General features: G+C 38.4%; 4 protein-coding genes across 4 annotated transcripts; 2 read left to right on the forward strand and 2 right to left on the reverse strand.

Moving 5' to 3' along the window:
• The first annotated feature begins 1,394 nt into the window (after nt 1-1,394).
• On the forward strand, nt 1,395-3,712 carry LOC116017221 (exocyst complex component EXO70H1-like). Its single transcript, XM_031257762.1, has one exon. The coding sequence runs from the start codon at nt 1,645-1,647 to the stop codon at nt 3,571-3,573; it is 1,929 nt and encodes a 642-aa protein (XP_031113622.1). The 5' UTR covers nt 1,395-1,644; the 3' UTR covers nt 3,574-3,712.
• Nucleotides 3,713-6,385: 2,673 nt separating this feature from the next.
• LOC116014813 (probable pectate lyase 4) lies at nt 6,386-9,826 on the reverse strand. Its single transcript, XM_031254768.1, has 5 exons — nt 9,492-9,826; nt 8,044-8,395; nt 7,765-7,975; nt 7,550-7,618; nt 6,386-6,887 (listed from the first exon to the last, which is right to left on the reverse strand). Exons 1-5 carry the CDS (start codon nt 9,769-9,771, stop codon nt 6,651-6,653), a joined length of 1,149 nt encoding a protein of 382 aa, XP_031110628.1. The 5' UTR covers nt 9,772-9,826; the 3' UTR covers nt 6,386-6,650.
• A 2,110-nt stretch (nt 9,827-11,936) lies between these two features.
• Nucleotides 11,937-14,639, forward strand: LOC116017347 (ankyrin repeat-containing protein ITN1-like). The gene is made up of 3 exons (XM_031257908.1): nt 11,937-12,893; nt 13,071-13,480; nt 13,678-14,639. The coding sequence occupies exons 1-3, from the start codon at nt 12,335-12,337 to the stop codon at nt 14,509-14,511; spliced, it is 1,803 nt and encodes a 600-aa protein (XP_031113768.1). The 5' UTR covers nt 11,937-12,334; the 3' UTR covers nt 14,512-14,639.
• Nucleotides 14,640-18,329: 3,690 nt separating this feature from the next.
• On the reverse strand, nt 18,330-19,759 carry LOC116017234 (probable membrane-associated kinase regulator 4). Its single transcript, XM_031257775.1, has one exon. It carries the CDS (start codon nt 19,658-19,660, stop codon nt 18,527-18,529), a length of 1,134 nt encoding a protein of 377 aa, XP_031113635.1. The 5' UTR covers nt 19,661-19,759; the 3' UTR covers nt 18,330-18,526.
• Between the last annotated feature and the right edge of the window lie 407 nt (nt 19,760-20,166).

The raw sequence follows: 20,166 nt of genomic DNA on the forward strand, positions 1-20,166 counted from the left end.
TATTCCAACAATATTGCAAGTCCAAGCCGTACCACCGCACACCAAACTTATACGGATGTACGTAATACTTGAGAAATACGTAGTACTTGGAAAAAATTAAAAGAAAAAAATTGACATGATTTTTTTTACTTCTATTATATGTCAAAAAAGAACAAATTGAATCGGCACAAGTAGTAGTAAAAAATTGGTGAAATAGGACATACATAATTGAATGTTGTGGTGTATTTCAACTAAAGTATAAATTGATAGTTAGATCACATATTTATATTTTATATATTATATTTTTTTTATTTATATATTATGTTTTATTATTCGTTTGTCGAACTAACTCTTTTGTTTTTACTAATTTTTTGTAATATCTTATTACGGAGTATTTTAAAATTTAATTTTTTTGAGAAGAAAAAATTAATTTGTTTTCTTGTCTAATTAACCATAATTTTATAAACCAATACTAATCTTCATATTATTAAAAAAAAATTGTAAGTAACTTTAAGTTAAATCTCATTAATTGAATCAAACTCATAAATAAAAATTAAAGAAGAGAGAAAGAGAGGGAGAGTATCCTCATTATTGTTAGGGAAATACTCTATCCGACATATTTACAATATAATAAAGTTAATATATATATATATTTTTGGTAAGATTTAATTTTTTGTTATTAAGTGGGAGAGAGAGGGAAGAGAAAATTAATGGGGAAAAAATTTCACCATTTATGCACTCGGGACAGCTAGTGCATGCACGGTTAGATATACTTCTTTTTTTTTTTCCCTCCCTGCTAGTCCCACAAAACCCCTCTCTTGGAGGGCATAGTCTCACATTCTTCCTCCTATACTCTCTATTTTCTCTCTTCCACCTCACAAACCCCATCCAAAACCTAAGAAAAATCATTATTGTGATCACTTGACCTTAGGTCATAGCGGAAGGTAGCAGCAAGATGGGGCGATTTGAAGATCTTGGACTTGGGCTCCCTAAGTTGAATAAAGTGGGCTACCCACGTTGGAATAACGCGAGCGTTGAGTTTCTTGTACTGTGCGTACAGTAAGGTTGGGAACTAATAACTAATTGAAAAACTGCTCTCTTATGTCTCGGATTTGCATCCTTCAATGATTCTTAGGGTGGGAAACTGAAGAGTAATAAGATTAAAAATATTTATAATAAAGTCAAAATATATAAGCATGGGTTGAATGATAATGATGTTTTTAGACTTTATCTAATGTGATTAAGTTTTTACTTTTTGCTTATCTGATTATTGCTGATAAGTCTAGGTTGTTCTTTTCCTATTATTAAAAAAAAAAAAAAACAAAACAAAAAAAGAATAAAAACGTGAATACTCTGCATGGAACTATCAACTATATATGGAAGTAATATACTGGGAAGTTGTTATTGGCAAGTGTAAACGCGAGAGAGTTAAACATCCAACGCGGTCACGAAAGCCAGCTCTTTCAAACTCCGGCCTTTCTCCTCCGCCTATATTCACGGTCCCCGCTAGCACTATATATATAACCCAAGAGGGATAGCTGGTTTTGCCGAGAAAAACACTTGGGTGGACAGAATTATATCCCAACAATATCAGAAAATTAAACATCAAAACTACGGAGGAGAAACCCAGAAACGAACTTGCGTACCTCGTTCCGATAACCCGTCATGCCGAGAAAAGGCATGAGGACGATTTGCTTTTCACCCAAGCGTTCCTCGACGTCATCCGCCACTGATTCTCGAGTTTCTTCGCCGTCGCCGTCGCGGTTCGGTTTTTCGCCGTCGAGGCCGAGTTTTTCGGATTCCGTTATGGACCGGACGCTCGAGGTATCGGGGCCGGCGATCATGAAATGGGATCCGGAAGGGTCTAACTTCGCGAAGGTCACTTCGTTGATCTACGAGAACCGCAGAGAAGCCAAGGAGTTCATCAAGTGTGTGTATAATCTGCAGAAAGCGATGCAGTTTCTGAAGACGGAGCATTCGAGCTCCGACAAGCTCGTCCGCGGACAAAACCTGATGCAGATTGCAATGAAGAGGCTCCAGAAGGAGTTCTATCAGGTTCTCTCCATGAACCGAGCTCATTTGGATCCTGAATCCGTCTCCACCCGGTCGTCCGTCTCCCGTGCCTCGACTCAATCCAGCCAGTCTGATTACGACGTTGACGACTCGGAGGATGAAACCAGGGCCGCCGGCGATTCCATAGCCGAAGTTGAAGATGCGTCGAGCATTGCGATGGCGGATTTGAGATTAATTGCCGAGTGCATGATCTCATCTGGATACGCCAAGGAGTGCTTGAAAATCTACAAAGTAATTCGGAAATCAATCATAGACGAAGGACTACACAAGCTCGGAGTCGAGAAATTGAGCTCTTCGCAGGTCCGGAAGATGGATCCGGAAGTTCTAGACCTGAAAATTAAGAGCTGGCTCGGTGCTGTAGATGTTTCCATGAAGACATTGTTCAATGGAGAGAGAATTCTGTGCGATCACGTCTTCGCTTCCTCCTCCGATTCGATCCGAGAATTAATTTTCACTGAGATTTCAAACGACGGCGCGACGATTCTGTTTGGATTCTCGGAAAATGTGGCCAAAAACAGCAGGAAGTGGCCGGAAAAGACTTTCCGTCTACTTGACATGTATACCGCTATAGCCAATCGATGGACGGAGATTGAGTCCATCTTCTCATCCGATTCCGCGTCAACGGTCAGAGATCTGGCGGTGACGTCACTCGTAAAACTCGGCGAGTCAATCAGGAGCGAGTTGGGCGAATTCGAAACCGCTCTACAGAAGGACTCTTCAAAGACGGTGGTTGCCGGTGGAGGAATTCACTCTCTCACCATAGAATCGATGAATTATCTCACAATGATCGCAGATTACAGCAATGTATTAGGGGACATCCTCGCCGACTCTCCTCCACCGGAGACGAGTTCGCTGCCTGAATCGTACTTCGGTGTCTCCGACACCGAACTTTCTCCGGCTCCGGCGATCTCTCTCCGCTTCGCCTGGCTGATCCTCGTCCTCCTCTGCAAACTAGACCGCAGAGCGCAGCACTACAAGGACGTTTCCATGGCGTATCTCTTCCTGGCCAACAACCTCCAATTCATCGCCGCCAAAGTCCGAGTCTCCAACCTCAAATTCTTACTGGGAGACAACTGGTCATCGAAGCAGGAAGCCAAAGTCAAGCAGTTCGCGGAGAACTACGAACGGCTAGCCTGGGGCCACGTCATATCCACCATCCCGCAGAATCCAACGGCTCCGATGCCGCCGCAGCAGATCAAGGAGCACTTCAAGCGGTTCAATTCGTCGTTCGAGCAGGCGCACCGTAAACATTCCTTGTGCGTAGTACACGATACTAAGCTCCGCAACGACTTGAAACTGTCAATCGCGACGAAGCTGCTTCCGGTGTACCGGGAATTCTACAATGCACACCGCCTCACGGCGACGAGAGAGAGATCTTTGTCCGTAGTTGTCAGATTTGCCCCCGAAGATGTGAGCAATTGCCTTTCGGATTTATTCTTCTGGACCAACGAGTCTACAGAGAGTTATTCGTTTCTCGCAGATTCATCTTCTTCGCATGCAACGTCTTCGACCTCTCATTAAAATAAAAAAATAAAAAATAAAAAACTCCATATATTATTTGGATCATATTTTCATACTTAAACAGGGGTCAATATTGTATAATATCGTTATGGATTAGCATTAATAGCATATCAGGCTATCAGCGTATCACATATGTGGTGCATTATATATATAAAATATAAATATGCATGTAATCTAATTATAATTAATTGTGATTATACAATTGTTGTAACAGTTTTTGGTTAAATATAATAACCAAACATGTTCACATGATTTTCAAGAATTGTCTTCATAAATGGAATTATCACTATCTGGTTAAATATAATAACCAAACATGTTCACATGATTTTCAAGAATTATCATTAATAAATGGAATTATCACTAGCGATTCTTGTATTGTCCATTATATGGCTTATTGTCCATTATATAGCTTATATATCACTACCTATATGCTCTATCTAGAAAAATCTAGGGATAAACTACAAATAAGTCATTGTACTATTTGGGAACAAGCAATTAGGTCATTTAACACAAATAATCCTCACATAAGTCACTGAACTTAGAAAAATAAAGCAATTAAGCCATTAAAATCGAAAAAGAGCAATTAACCCATTTTTAAAATTTCCGGCGACAATTTCCGGCACCAACGATCATTTTCGACCTCCGACCACCATTTCCGACGACCGTCGCCGGAAATGGTGGCCGGAAGTCGGAAATTGTCGCCGAAATTTAAAAAATGAATTAATTGCTCTTTTTTTTTAATGGCTTAATTGCTTTGTTTTTATAAGTTCAGTGACTTATTTAAGGGTTATTTGAGTTCAATGGCCTAATTGCTTGTTCCCAAATAATACAGTGGCTTATTTGTAATTTTTCGGTCGCCGGAAATGGTGGTTGGAGGTTGGAAATTGTCGCCGAAAATTTAAAAAATGAATTAATTGCTCTTTTTTCGGTTTTAATGACTTAATTGCTTTGTTTTTATAAGTTCAGTGGCTTATTTAAGGGTTATCTGAGTTCAATGACCTAATTGCTTGTTCCCAAATAGTACAGTGGCAATTTATCTTAAAAATCTAACATCCTATATATAAATGGTAAAATCTCATTTTCACATTTAATATTATAACCAAATAATTTTCTTTCCTCATTTACCTATTCCACACAAGTAAAATCTCTTATCCAAAGATTCACATTCTAATTGCTCAATATATAAAATTTTTGGAAAGATAAATCACAGTGACTTAGCTATTATCAGTAACTCGGCCGTTAAGTAGGACATGTGCTTGATACACACAAAAAGTCATCTCACAAGAGAACGAAACTTTCACACTATGATCGTTAGGCTCAATAATTATGCAAAATTCCTTACACAATCTGTCACCTAAAAGCGAATATAAATGAGCCGCTTATCATGAGTATTTCCTTTTTTACCTAGCTCTCAAGTGTGGAAACATATAGGTTTAAACATTATATATATATATATATAGTCAGTCTATGCATCATTCCTTATCTCTCACCTCAGAATCATTGAGCTACTTGTACTGAGTATTTCCTTTTTTACCTAACTCTCAAAGTGTGGATGCATACAGGTTTGAACATTATATATATAGTCTTTAATTTGAACGTTTCTGTTACGTGCACCACACCTAGAAGCTTATGAAATAGTACGTGTCCACATACATATATATATGGACCACGTGCATATATGCATGCAATATAATGCACAAATTAAATTAAAGGAAAAGTGCATGCATATAATGCGATTGATTTGTCAATGTAATGTTACCGCAAATCAAAGCAATCGCCATATTGGATCAGCCCAGACCACACCAGTCATTTTCCCATTCATTGATTGATTTCGTTAACAATGAGATGGATGGATTTCTGTCTTACCACTTGGAAGTCAGGGAATATATATGTAGGAGATGGCGTTTCAATATGGTTTTTAATTTGTTTGAAAATTAAAATATTATGGACTACTTGTGAATATTTTTCTTCACTCGACCGCCAAGAAGTCCATTTCATATATATTTTCAAGTCGTTTGATTATCAAAGAAGCTTCCTCAACTCTGATGTATTTTAGTGGAAAAATATATATTTTTGGGCCCAAATATTAGTGGTGTTTTCCTTTAGGTAATAATAGTCCGTAGTGGAGTCAATTCAGATACTATTAAACCAAAAAATAAATAAATAATAATAATAATCTAGCGTTAATTCGATTTCCAATAATAGTAGATGTAGCATGAGGAGACACATATATAGCGTTGGTACGGTTTGCAGAATCATTGGATAACTGCTTTTAAATAATGTCAGATGCTTAGTGTTGATTTTAATTGTTGCTAAATTTTCACTTATTTATTGTCATGGTTGTACTAAACATCAGTTAAACCCAACGCTAAATTTTCACAATATATAAACTGACACCAGAAGCGTAATAAGTGAAAATAATAATAATAATAATCTAAAAACTAAATAATAAGTGTGAATGAAAATTATACTTTTCATTTATGCCTATTTTTCTGTTACTATAATAGTTGTAATATACAATATTTAGCTTTTTCAATTATTGTTGCCAGCTTTTTCAATTATTGTTGCCATGCACATGCATCCACTATATATTTTTCTTATTTTCTTCAATAGTAATAATATATAGACATTATATATTGGAGTACTATATAAGTTATTTACTAAAATATAAATATCAAATTTATAAAAATGGTTTACATTATTATTATTATTATTATTATATAATATAAATATCTAAAATCTAAATAAATCTAAGATTTTAATATAGAATACTAATATTAGGCATCAATTTTTGCGCATCGCACATAGAAAATACTAGTAAGAATAAGAATAATAAGTATTATTGATACTGTTGACAATAAATATGTATTTGACGATAAACACTTATGTGATATACATATAGACATATAGTTATGCTACTTGATGATAAATATGTATTTGAGAAGTTGGAACAAGCCAAGACAAATACAGATTAAGAGGGGACAGAGCAGATTAGCAGCAGCAATGAAAACAAAGACGAAACCAGGCAAAGATCCACGATGGAGAGGTAATAGTAGTTGTATGTGTTAAGTATATGTTTAAGCGACCACGGGCAGATCTGGGGGTCGTGGGATGCATTGCCATCCCGTGCAGTGTTGAAGGAAGTGCTTGAGGCTGTCGGAGGGAGGTTCCACGGTGCACGTAGGGTAGTGTTCGGTAGGATGAAATATGGCACCTTCATTGGGGGTTGGCATCAGGCCAGACTGAGTTCCGCTGACAAACAAGTCGCCTTCAGATTTGATGCTGCCTATGCATTCTTCCAACTTGTCAGTAGCCTGCAAAATGAACAGTATAGTGGTGGTGAGCATGTTGAGAGCCTTTTCGTTGGGCGGAGGCTGGTGAAGGGCCAAGTCCAGTATCCTGTCTCTCGAAAATGTGGCGGTTTGTAAGGAATTGCGCCTTCACTGTGAGTTATAGGCGCTTGATCCTAACAAATGGTATCAAAGCCAGGTTATGGGTTCAAGGGTAACACTTTTCCACTTTTCAATCTCACTGGTCTATCATTATAGTTCAGAGTGAATGCATTCCTTTGGTGTGAGCTATAGGCGCTCCTAACAAGTGGTATCAAAGCCAGGTTACGGGTTCAAGGGTAACACTTTTCAATCTCACTGGTCTATCATTATAGTTCAGACTGAATGCATTCCGTTGGTGTGTGTAACATTTTCAAATCAGGGTGAAGTAGAAGTGGTTAGTAACGATATCTGCCCCATAGGGTAGAAACTGGAAGGCATAATCTTATCAGCCTCGTGGTACAGCTCAATTGGTCAACTAATCCGGTTGATAGCCTGCTTCGCTGGCAGTTGCAATGTGCAGGATCAAGATCTATCCGAGGGGCACTATGGCACTTGGGCTGTATAGATTTGTTCCATACTATCATTGTGCCCAGAATCTCCTTTCATTGTCCCATAAAATATAAGCCTGGCTACGTATAAATTACCTTCTCTGAGAGATACCTAAAGGCTCCCTTCTTCTGTCCTGCTTCATATATATTGCATTGCGAGTATATCTGAGAAAGAATAAATAAAAATTAACAGCAATTGCCGTAGATGAAAACTCTTATCTGTTCAAGTGTTCAAAGACTTGGCAGATTTTCCAGGAAACCAATTGAGTGAGAAAAAAACAAAAGAATATGATTGCTAAAAGAACGAATACCTGTGATTCTACACTGGCACAAACAGCATAAATTCCCCAGTTTCTTGTGTAGTTATTGTACAAATGTACCTTTGCGAACCTGACACGAGGATGGCGCTGTCTAGTCCCATCAAAGAAACAATGGTGTATGGTCACCCTCATACATCTGTCTGTTATGTTGGAAGGATCTGCCCCAATAAGGATTGTTTTGTCATGCTTTGAGAAGTGACACCTGAACGTAGCACAGAGGTTAACAAAAGCGATCAAATAACGATGTTGATGGAAGTTGATCCAACTAACCTAGAAATAGTTATATCTGTACTCTCCCGGGTGATATCAATTAACCCATCATCATAATCACTGAGACTGCAACGGTCTATCCATATGTGCTTTGAATTGGGTTTAATCTGGATGCCATCAACATCATGTCCTCTACCACCTTCAAATTCTAGATTGCAGACAATTACATGTTCACACTCCTTCAACCTCAACCCTTTTCCAGTGAGTTTAATTCTTTGACCTCGCCCATCAATCGTTTTGTACGATGAAACATTTAAATAAGACCTAAGTTCAATGGTTCCTGAAACTTCAAACACAATCCAGAGAGGCTCCTTCCTACGACATCCATCTCGAAGAGACCCTGGCCCATCATCTACAAGTTTGAACCAAGAATTTCACTTATTGTACCACTGCCAGAAAATAGAGTAAGCAATCCAACATAGCAGAAGCCACAAAATGAAGGAATGAAGGGGGATATAGAATGAGTACTATACTACACTAATTCCCAATTGACTTACACAGTTACACATCAGATGCATATAATATTATGTAAACTGTCCAGGTGCAATATTGCTTCTGACACAAGGCATATTCACAACATACTACCAAAAATTTTAAAAATCCATTACATTAATTATAATAATAACATCCAGTGTATAAATAATAATAATAATCTTCTCAAAAAATAATAATAATAATAATAATAATAATAATAATTCAAGCACGAAAATATCATGATAGCATTAGTAATAACCACGCCACAACACATTGAAACAAATGTATGGTGTGCGGGGCAACCCCAGTCAAGTTGGTCACCGTTGGCTTGGTAACAACAAGTTCCACTCTCAATGGGAGCGGCCTATTGGACTTCTTGGTCTAAGCCAGTCAGCTATGGATAACTTAATCTGGTTTACTTCCTTAAAGTTCTTTGCCGGCTAGGATCACAAAGATGGAGTTACCCGGTGCACACCCTCGGGCAGTTACTGTGGTTTCCCTCATCACCCAAAAAGAAAAAGTGAATGGCACGGCAATCCTTCACAAGAAAACTGCTGAATTATTTCCAGTCCACCACTGAATCTCCAAAATTAACACTTAAGTATTATCATTTCTACTCAAACTACTGTTAGCTACGCACCTTTCTCTTTCAAAATAGGCTTAAGTTCAAGTTTCACCTCCAAAACTACAGTAATCTAGTAAGATCTTCCTAAAAGGCACATTCTTTCATTTTTCTCCAAGCAGTCAAGGATTGAATTGAATTAAATTAAATTACTCCAATAATCTATGATCTGTGGGCACAATTTTGCAAACAATAAACAATTCGGTAGGTTGTTATCAATTAATCCGATCTCCTCAACAAAACCTCATGTACTAATTGCTATACATACATTAAACTAAAAAGTTTTCGAAATTTTACTCTACTAGTCTACTCCCTATGAAGCATATGCAGATTGAGCTATAGATGAACTGACCGGCTAAAGTAGTGACGTGATAGAGAGGGCCGTGGAGGCCACCGACGGCGAAGCGGCCAAATCCCTCGGCCTGGCCGGCTAGAGCACGCAAAGTGGAGTCCACGTGGGCGTAAGGCAAAAGAAGAGCCATGTTAGAAGTGTGCGGGTGCTGAATTGGTGGCGCAGACTGATTTGGCGGCTCATATTTATAGGTGTGTGGTGGTAGAGGTGCGGGGCCCGGGAACGCGGCGGGGTTGTGGTGGTGTCGGTGGTCGGAGTAACGGCCGTGATGGTTACCCATGTATTTATGAAAGGGATGAATAAATACACAATGAAACCGAAAGTCCGAAACCGTAATGAATAATAAAATTGACTGAATAAAGCACGGCCTCCATTGATTGTGGATTGTGAACTGTTTTCTAGTAAATATCTTTCAAATAATATCTAAACCTAAAATTAATAAACTAATATTTTCGTCCGTGCGAGGTACGAAATACATTTACTACAATATGTTAAAAATATTTTAATGCGTGAAATGCTGAATTGTACACTTTTATCCTTATATTTAATGCATCACAAACGAATTTCTTATTAATAAAATTAATAATCACGAAACCATTTATTATAAATTAAAAGTTTATAATAAAGAATTGAAAATTATCACTAGTCAAGGAATGGTTAATGGAATTAAATCAATTTAAAAATATTATAACTGTACAAGAAAATAAATATAGCGTTTAACTTATTATATTTAATTGCTTAGTTAACATTAACAAATTAAATAAAAAATGTTAAATTAAAAAAGAATTTATAAATGTAGAAGAAATTAAGTGGCACCTGGTTGCACCCATTGACTGCTGTCTTTTTGTGCTTTAGTAGGGAAAGTAGTTATGAATAGTACTAAAAAAAATATACCAACTAACATGACAATTAATTACATAAACACATTTTGTATAACTTTATTATCATTGGTTTTTATATAATTGTTGATGGGGGCATGGGGCCATGTTGGTCTATTGGGCCGTGCTATTTGGGCCCAGGGTGAATGGAAGCTTGGGGGTGGAAATGGTTAATGGCCTAGGATGGGAAAATTGGTTTGGGCTTTAGGAAGGTTTTTTTTTTTTTTTCTTTTTTCTTTTTTTTTTTAAGGCTTTAAGAAGGTTAGTGGCTTATGAGGGAAGTAATCCGTTGTTATACCGTGGATCATGGTTACAAAATGACGTCATTGCAATAAGTGAGAGAAACGGTTCTTGTAAATCTCTGTAACTGATATTACAGTTCATCTCAAATGATACTGCAGTTGTGTTGAAAAGAAACTGTAATTGCGTGGAATAGAGGCCATTTCATCCGTATAGAACTGCAGTTGCATGAAATGGAGACCGTTTCATCTGTCTGTTCTCATTAATTAAAACGACGTCGTTTTGTTGCTTGGTGGACCGTGGTCCACAATAAAATTTGCGGGATGTAATGGCTTGGGTTGGGAGAAGAGGTATTGGGACTGGTAAGGAAGGAGTGCATATGGGTGAGCAAATTATTATGTGAACTCGAGTCTAAAATACATAACTTACATACTGAATGGTCACAATTTAAATTAACTAACTGGGTGAGACGAACCAGAGGAAGAACGGCGAATCAGTGTACTAGGTGAGATGAAACACTGACTGTTGATGGAGCAGAAAGAAGAAGAAGAAGAAATTGAGAAGAAGAAGCTGCAGTAGTGAAGAAGCTGCAGTAGTGAAGAAGACGAAGCAATGGTTGAAAAACGTAGATAATTTAATTTTTTTTTTTATTTATGCTTATGTGATGAGTCAAATACTCAAAACAAAGCTTATGTGGTGAGGCATGTGGACATTTACAGGAATTTATTGGAGAAGTAACCGGTTAACGGGATTGAATGTCTTAAAATTATGAGTTGATGTGTTTAATTGTACTTTTTTAAAGTTCATGAGTCTAGTTGACTTTTCGTGGAAAGTTCAGAGGCCTATTTGACTATTTGTTCTTTAATTTTAAAAAACTTTGCAATCAATAAAGATAACAAGGAGAGCCAAGTAGCTTGTAACTTGGTTCTTCCAAATGAAAAGTCAAGATAACAAGAAGAAACTAACTAGTTTTCATCAGAGGTTATCACTCTCCATTAGGCAAATTTAAGCTCAATTGAACTATAATAACTTTTTTTTTTGAATACTACTAACTCTATTATAATGCAGTATCTGTTCATAGCTACTTTCTCAACCTGTTTAAGCAGTTATTTCAGCCTAATATAAGTCGATGTGGATGCCTATGTCAATACTTATGATTACAAAATGAATATTTTATTGAAACTTTTTAAAATTTATAGGATGGATTTATAAAAATGATTTAAAAAAAAAAAAGCATTAAATAAAAGGCACGGCAGAATTGATAGCTCAATAACTAACTAAACTATTTAGTCAACATAACTAACTGTAGTGCTGGCGGGAGAAAAAATGCGGCCCCTCTAAGGTCGTTAAAAGAGTGATAGGATAGCCCCGGCGGCGTCCTCATGCCTGGGCATTCTAATTTCCCTCGCACCACCACCGCCGTCGTCGCAGCCGCCTACACCACCGCCATTCACATTTCTCCCGTCTTAGCTTCCCACTCTCACCTAATTTTGCAAGCCCTAAATCAATTCCTATACATTATTAGATCACCTATACGCACGGATCCGCTCACGTAATTACGAATTCATAAGAAAATCTCGTTTCAGTGATGGATTGCATTGCCGGAGAATGTGTATATGTGTGTTTTTGTTGCGAATGTATGTATATGCTTTGCGTTTGTTAACGTTTTCGGTTTTGTATTTGTAAATAAATAAGGAAAGTAGTAAAAATTGGTGATCAGAGGAGATGGATCTGGAGATGGGGCTTAGGTGCAAATCTAGCCCTAATATTAGAAATCCTTTACACGAGCCTTCCTCGCCGTCTCCATCACCGTCGCCGCGAACGCCGGCATTGGTGGTTTCGAATTCCAGTAAGTCGCTGGTGGGGTCGAACTCTGCTAAGTCTCTATTATCGCTTTCGAATTCCAGTAAGGCTATATTGATGTCCAGTTCCTGGACGAAGAAGTACGTGAAACAGGTGACCGGCCGGCACAATGACACGGAACTGCATCTAGCGGCTCAGCGCGGGGATGTGGCGTCAGTGAGGTTGATCCTGGAGGAGATTGACGCGCAGATGCTGAAGACGATGAGCGGAGCTGAGTTTGACGCGGAGGTGGCGGAGATTAGATCAGCGATGGTGAATGAGGTGAACGAGTTGGGGGAGACCGCCCTGTTCACCGCTGCCGAGAGGGGCTACATTGATGTGGTGAAGGAGTTGCTTCCGTACACCACCAAAGAGGGGATCACTAATAAGAATAGGTCAGGTTTCGATCCATTGCACATTGCTGCCAATCAAGGTCATCAAGGTAATAACACTGGATATGTGTTGTGCATTTTTTTCAGAGATTGTATGCACCGTCCAGATGTGCAACTAGTGTTAAGATGATTACTGTGGTTGCAAATGTTAATGCCTTAGATGATTGTAGGTTTCTCATCAAGTCCTGCTTTAGTTTTATGCTTGATGCCATTTGTGATTTGTGCAGATATTGTAAAGTTGCTGTTGGATCATGATCCAGGACTAAGCAAGACAATTGGCCAATCAAATGCAACTCCTATTATATCTGCAGCCACAAGAGGGCATGTAGCAGTGGTTAAGGAATTACTCAAAACAGATTCTTGTTTGTTAGAGATCACCAAGTCCAATGGAAAGAACGCATTACATTTTGCTGCACGCCAGGGGCATATAGAAGTTGTTAAAGCGTTGCTTGAAAAGGATCCACAGCTTACACGAAGAACTGATAAGAAAGGACAAACTGCACTGCACATGGCTGTAAAAGGCACTAGCTGTAAAGTGGTAAGGTATCTTCTGCAAAAAGATGCAGCGGCTGTTATGCTTCCCGACAAGTATGGTAATACTGCTCTACATGTTGCCACAAGGAAAAAGAGGGTTGAGGTACTTCACTATTGCTGCACCTCTTGTATTCCTACCTTTCTCCTTTAGCTGTGGAAAATATGTACTGCATGCAATTGGTTTTAATTAATGGTTCCTTTATTTATTTATTTTTAAAGTCCAGTTAATGGTAATTTTTCATCATTCATGACAATAATTTCAAGATAAAATAGTCTCACTTCAGCTTTTATATATTGCAGATAGTGAATGAGCTATTGCAGCTCCGTGATACAAATGTTAACGCACTGACAAGAGACAATAAAACAGCACTTGACATAGCTGAAGGGCTTCCTCTCTCCGAAGAAATTGCAGAGATAAAGGAAAGCTTGGGTCGTATTGGTGCTATTAGAGGAAATGAACTGAAGCAGCCACGTGATGAGCTTAGGGAAACTGTCACAGAAATTAAGAAAGATGTACACACACAGCTTGAACAAGCTCGGAAGACTAACCAGAACATGAATGGTATTGCCAAGGAGCTTAGGAAGCTCCATAGAGAAGGAATCAACAATGCTACTAATTCAGTCACTGTTGTTGCTGTGCTGTTTGCTACCGTTGCCTTTTCAGCTATTTTTACAGTTCCTGGAGGGGATGACGAAGAAGGAAGGGCAGTTGTGGCAGGCACTGCAGCTTTTAAGATTTTTTTCATCTCTAACGCTGTTGCACTCTTCACATCCTTGGCTGTCGTGGTTGTACAAATCACAGTGGTCAGGAGAGAAATAAAATCTGAAAGAAGGGTTGTTGAGGTGATCAATAAATTGATGTGGTTGGCCTCCGTTTGCACCACACTTGCATTTGTTTCATCTGCATACATAGTTGTTGGAAAACGTAACAGGTTTGCTGCAATTCTAATTACAGCTATAGGAGGAGTCATTATGGCCAGTGTTCTAGGTGCCATGACTTACTACGTGGTGAAATATAAAAGGATAAGGAAAGTAAGGAAAAGAGAGAAGTATTCAAGGAGTGCTGCTGGGAACAATTCATTTCGTAACTCAGATTTTTCTGATTCGGAAGTCAACTCAATATATGCAATCTGATGACTTCCCTTAACTTGGGCTGCTGTCCTTGTTTATTTATTTATTTATTTTTTTCTCTTGAGTCCCTTTCAAGATACAATGCAAAAAGATCCTAGGAAGTCTCCGTTGTAAATATTGAAGTTGCAATTAAGCACTGTTGTATATGGACAAATCCCTTCAAACTGACCTATTTTTGTATACAAGGGCATACACACATAGTGTATGTTTGGGCTGTTTGTATGAATACCAAGTTGCTGAGTTTTCCTTTTTTTTCAGATAGAAAGCTTCCCTGCAGATTTCAAGTTTTTATGGTTTCATTTTCAATGCCTATTCTTGCAAGTTGCAACTTGTGGTTCTGATGTTGCACTTTGGCATGCAGGGTATTACACTATCACTTCATATTAGAATCCCCTTTGAACTCATTTAGCATTTGCTGTGTATCCCTCACATCATTTCACACTCATGTAATATTGATTCTTGAGGGCACTGATAAATGTACCATGATTGGACTGAAGGTTCTTTACTTTTAGTCTCAAACAAGTGCCCAAATTACAGTCACTTCAAGTCTCAGAAAATGCTCTCATCTTCTCTATTCATGGTGCACATGTGTGGGTCTACCACACGTACTCCCCTATCCATATACGTGGCTAATTTCTTTTGTTTTCAGGCATGCTTTGACTAGAAAACTATCTATCTGCAGACACCCTTCAGATTGTCAGGACACCTTGCAAAACGACATGCTTAAACTGCAGCATTCTGTATCATACTCTGCATTCAACTCTTCATAATTAAGTGCTCGTGATTATCTGAATGTTATCAGATTATGATAGATCACAGGCTTTGTCTTTGTCTTATAAAGACAATAATTTTGTGCCATATACGCTGAATCAATCTAGTCGAGTAATCCAATTGGATTCATTTTCAGGCTTTGGTTTCAATCCCTTGTGTATGAAGTTGACCAACTTTATGTCTCTAGCTTTGTTGAAAATGGAATGAGCAGAAGAGCCAAGAGTACCCAAACAAATCCGCAAAGCTCATCTCTCACATGGCCTGCAATCTCAACCACGGGATTACTGTACGTTGTCTCATATCCTATCCTTTCTACCTTATCTTCTTTTCCAGTTTCTGTTTCTTAGGGCAGTGAGTATGCAATATAATGAGACTTATATGTGATTGGCACCAACCTTCATCAGAGCAAACATGGAAATTGATTAGTTTTTATCAGTTTCTGCAAATCCTATTTGTTTATTTTAAAGAGTATTTATGTTTCATGCTAAAACCAACAATTAGAAAGAAGCTTGAATTTTAATTTGTGCAGTCAAATCACACAATTCTTGCTAATTGTCAGGGGAAAAGAAATTGAAGCAATTTGGACACTAGTTCATGTGCTGATAGCAATACTGTAGAATTAGTGTCCTTTTTTGTAGGTTTCTGAGAAGAATTCTTAATTGTTATTAAGAGAATCAGGAATTTGCGTTATATGTCCGTTACTGCAGCTGATGTTACAATGCAATGCTACAAGATGACAAGTTTAGTTTGCAAACAAATGTTTGGTCCAACCTTGCTCACTCTAATAATATGTTCTTTGTTTGACCACATGCTCCACTAGTAAACTGGTCCTAGTATTGTGCAGACATCCTTTTCGGTGTAGAAGTACATGCATCTTTATTCTTTCAAAGCTCCTGTTAGGATATGTCACCATAAGGACTTGTAGTAGCATGTTCAACAACCAGTAAAAAAGAAAAGTTCTGAAAATCAGTAAATAGAAGAAACATTTGAAATAACAGGACAAACACATTAAAAGAAGTAAGACCCAGTGCACAAAACTCTTGTATCATGAAGCATCTCAAAACGGGGGATATATGTGAGCTTTATGCATATTTAACCCGTGACCTATCAGTTAACGTGTGAGCACTAATCACTTCACCAATAGATATATGGACAGTTTTGTCGTAGGTGTTTAGACCTTTTATCAAGAAATGTGCTATTAGGCATCTCTTACGTGTTTTCCTCATCGTTTGCCATGTTTTGACAATCAACTTTGAAAATGTGAAGCATATACTGATTACTACTAATGAGTCTTGATGTGGTGTAATCTAAGAGAAAAGACAGTAAATAAAAAACAGACTCTTCAGTAGCTTGGGACCCTTGTGGATTTAAGGATATTGCAACTTGCAGGGTTAAGACATTTTTATAACTTGACCTATTATAATCTGTGGATCAGCCACTTGGAAAGTGGTTTTAATGAAACATCCTCAGATCAGAAGCCAATTGTTCTTCCATCCAATTGTCAAAAGCTTAGTAAGTGGAATTCCTAGAACCATGAAAGCAGTTTTCATATTTGACTAGTAGATAACTGATTGTAAGAGTTCAGTAACACCCATTGCTTCTAGTGACATTTCTTAATCCCTGTCAGTAATCAGGATGACATGTTTACTTAGAATGATGTTTTGTCAATATCAACAATGAGAATACAGATGCACCCTTCTAAGGTTTCTTTGTCTGCACATGACAGGTGTACATCCAGATCCCTTAATGTAGGCTAACTACAACCTTTGATTTTTGGCCTTAAATTTCTATTTCTGTCCTGTTACGTGTTTTCCTTTAAGTCCTCTTCTTGCTCTGAAATCTGTTTGGGGGAGGTGAGGGTGAATGTTATTATTAGTATTTGATATATTACGTTTCCTAGCTTATGCAAGACTAATCCTAAACCCCAAAACCCTTGCTCAAGAGTCTTTGGAGGAGGTAAATTGCGAGTCACCTAAACAGTCTCACAGTCAGTCCCTGTCTCCAAAATGTTGTTGGTGGGAGTCCAACCCCTACTCTATCGCTGGAGTGCTAACTTTAGATTAGGTAGTTGACCACTTGAACTAGCTCCGCGGCGGGTGAATGTTATTTGCTAAAACCAGCACACTAGATATGAATCCAAGGACCAAGGCTAACTACCATGCTACATCTTCTGGGTTTTGCAAAACCAAATTGAATTTTGTTGGCAATTTATGAGATGAAGATAACAACTTAAAAAGGCCTCTGACAAAGTGACAATACATAAAGGTGACCCGTTGTTGCATTTCTTTCTGGGGTGGGAATGCATTTGTTCCTCTCAGTCTCTGCAGAGCTTCCAGTACTTAATTGTCTTTGTTTAACCCATAGGCCAACTTTAATTGGTGCAGAAAGCTCTTAACAGCTTTCACTTTTTCTTTTGTAAAGTTGCACAGATTCCTCACTTTTATATTCATTTCCCAGTGCAGTATTCCCCAGCAGAGATGAATGATGGATAAGTTGTGAAAAGTATGCACTGTGCGGTGGGAAAGAAATTGTTTTGAGGACTGCTGTGTATACAAAAGCCAGTGAGCACAAAAGTTTGGTATTTTACACTACTCTTTCAAGTAGAAAGGTTGAGATAACAATAATACTAGAAAAGAAAAGAAAAGAAAATGCACTGCTGAAAAGTTGGCCATCATCAAGATTTGTGGAAGGGTTCATTTTTCTTGATCTTGTTGACACCCTTATTTTTTTTTGAGTGACGGGAAAATTCGCGACCACTATATGAAGGTGTACACTAGATAAATCCCAGACCTAGTTGATCGGCTCAAACCAAGAAGCGACTCCACTAGGAGCTGAACTTATAACATTGTGGTTACCAAGTCAACATTGACTAAGTTGGTTAGGTTACCCCAAAGAATTTCGGAAGCCACTATTTGACACCCTTTTTTCTTCCTTGAGAAGAAATTGGTTCACCTTTTCCTCTTGTTGTATTATGTCTTAATGAATTGGGGGAAAAAAAAGATCATATCAGATTCTCAGGCTGCTTTTTCAACAGTAAAAATGCCTTTTTAAATTCTATGATTATACACATTCATTCAAATGACTTGATGGACAGAATTTCATTACATACATTTTGTAAACTCTAACAAATGAATGAACTTTTAGATTTATTTGCTCTTATAGATTTAAGATGAACATGGCTTCCTTCATTCTCTCAGTCATCACAGGGAAGAAAGAAGAAGAAAAAGGGAAGGAGAAGATTTTAGAATTAGATGCTACAGGCACCTTGTCTTCCTTGAACATCACAGGCTACAATCTTTGGAGCAGACAGTGAACAAGCCCCATTTTCAGCCAATGGTTTTCTTGAACTGGAGAGTTCTTGAGACTTCTTGCAATGAGCAATTGCTGCCTGGATGGAGCCCTCAATCTCTGAGGTGTCACTGCTGCTTCTCTTGAGGAAATTGAGCTCATAGCAGCCATTAGAGATGAATGCAATGGATGAAGAAGAGGAGGAAGAAGAGGAAGTACCAGATGAAAAGGATGAAGAGGAAGAGAGACACTTTGTGGGGGAATGCCTTTTGATTGCTGCTGAGAATGACCTCCTGGGATTGCTCAGAGTGTCCTCAACCCCATCTCTCTCACCATTCTTGATCACACTGGCTATGGTGGGATGTGGACATTTCCCAATGTATGGCAATGAGGGTCTCATCCCCACTTTCATGTACTTGTTGTTGATGGAGAAATCCTGACCATTCAAACCTTGTTGTTGATCAGATTCAGGATGGTTACAGCAGCTGGCTGCCTTTGCACAGGACTCATCTGAACAACCAGACTTGGTGAACAGCCCCTTGAGATAAGCCTTGGAGGCCTTCAGCTTCTGGCTTATCAGAGACTGCTTAACCAGTTTAAGCTTCTTGGCCCAAGACTTCTTTGGGTGGTGGCTATTGATGAAACCGCTAAACTCATTGGACCATTCAAAGTAGCAGTCATCAGGGTTGAGCTCACAGCTCACCCTGCAAGACTCAGATGGGGAAATGTTGCATGACTCCATTGGAGTACTGGTATCTGTAGAGCTAGTTGCAGTGCTGATAAAGGGCATCCCACAGAAGCTTTCTTCTTCTTCTTCATCAATGGTGGTGGGGGTGTTCTGTAGGAGCTTCTGCACCATCTGCAGCCTGGGAGGGAGGTGGAGAGGGAGGAGCTTCCCTCTGTAGAAAAGCTCATCAGCAGGGGAAGTGGAGGGCCCTTTCTCCACAGAAATGGAAGCCATTTGGAACTCAAACTCTCTGATCTGTGGGGAAGAAGAAGAGTTCACTTCCATGTCAATGTAGTCCTCATCATCTTCTTCTTCTGCAACTTTGTGGTGCTTTAATGGAGGATCACTTGAACTGTTTTTGGCCATTTTTTCTGGGCAGCAGAGTGGGGTGTGTGTGTGGGAGTTGCTGAGATGCTTATTGGGAGTTGTGAGCTTGTTGGTAGTGAAGCGGGGAAGAGCAGCAAAGCATCCTTTAAAGTAGAGATGATGCCAAGTCAGAAAAAGCTTACAAATAAATTCTAAGGAATTTCTTTTATTGGAAAAATCCTCCCTGCCTTCTCATGCAAAACTACTATGCAAAAAATGGGTAAATCACCCAATAAATTTTCGAACTGTTTGGTGGCTTTCAATTGTATTTTTGAATTAAAAAGGTATGCACAAACACCCAATTTTTATTATTATTTTTTTTTAAAGTTACCTTTAGCATTTTTAATATGTTACTGTTCACCGTGTTATCGAAAAGTATGAAGCTTGTATAGTTTTAGAGTGAAATTAAACATTTTTAAATGATTTAATGCCTTTTGCTTCTCCTCATGCAAAATTATTAGGCAAGAGATTGAGAAAATGGTCTGATGATTAAAAAATGGGTGAAG

Source organism: Ipomoea triloba, chromosome 4, assembly GCF_003576645.1.
Source record: "Ipomoea triloba cultivar NCNSP0323 chromosome 4, ASM357664v1".
Classification (NCBI taxonomy): Eukaryota; Viridiplantae; Streptophyta; class Magnoliopsida; order Solanales; family Convolvulaceae; genus Ipomoea; species Ipomoea triloba.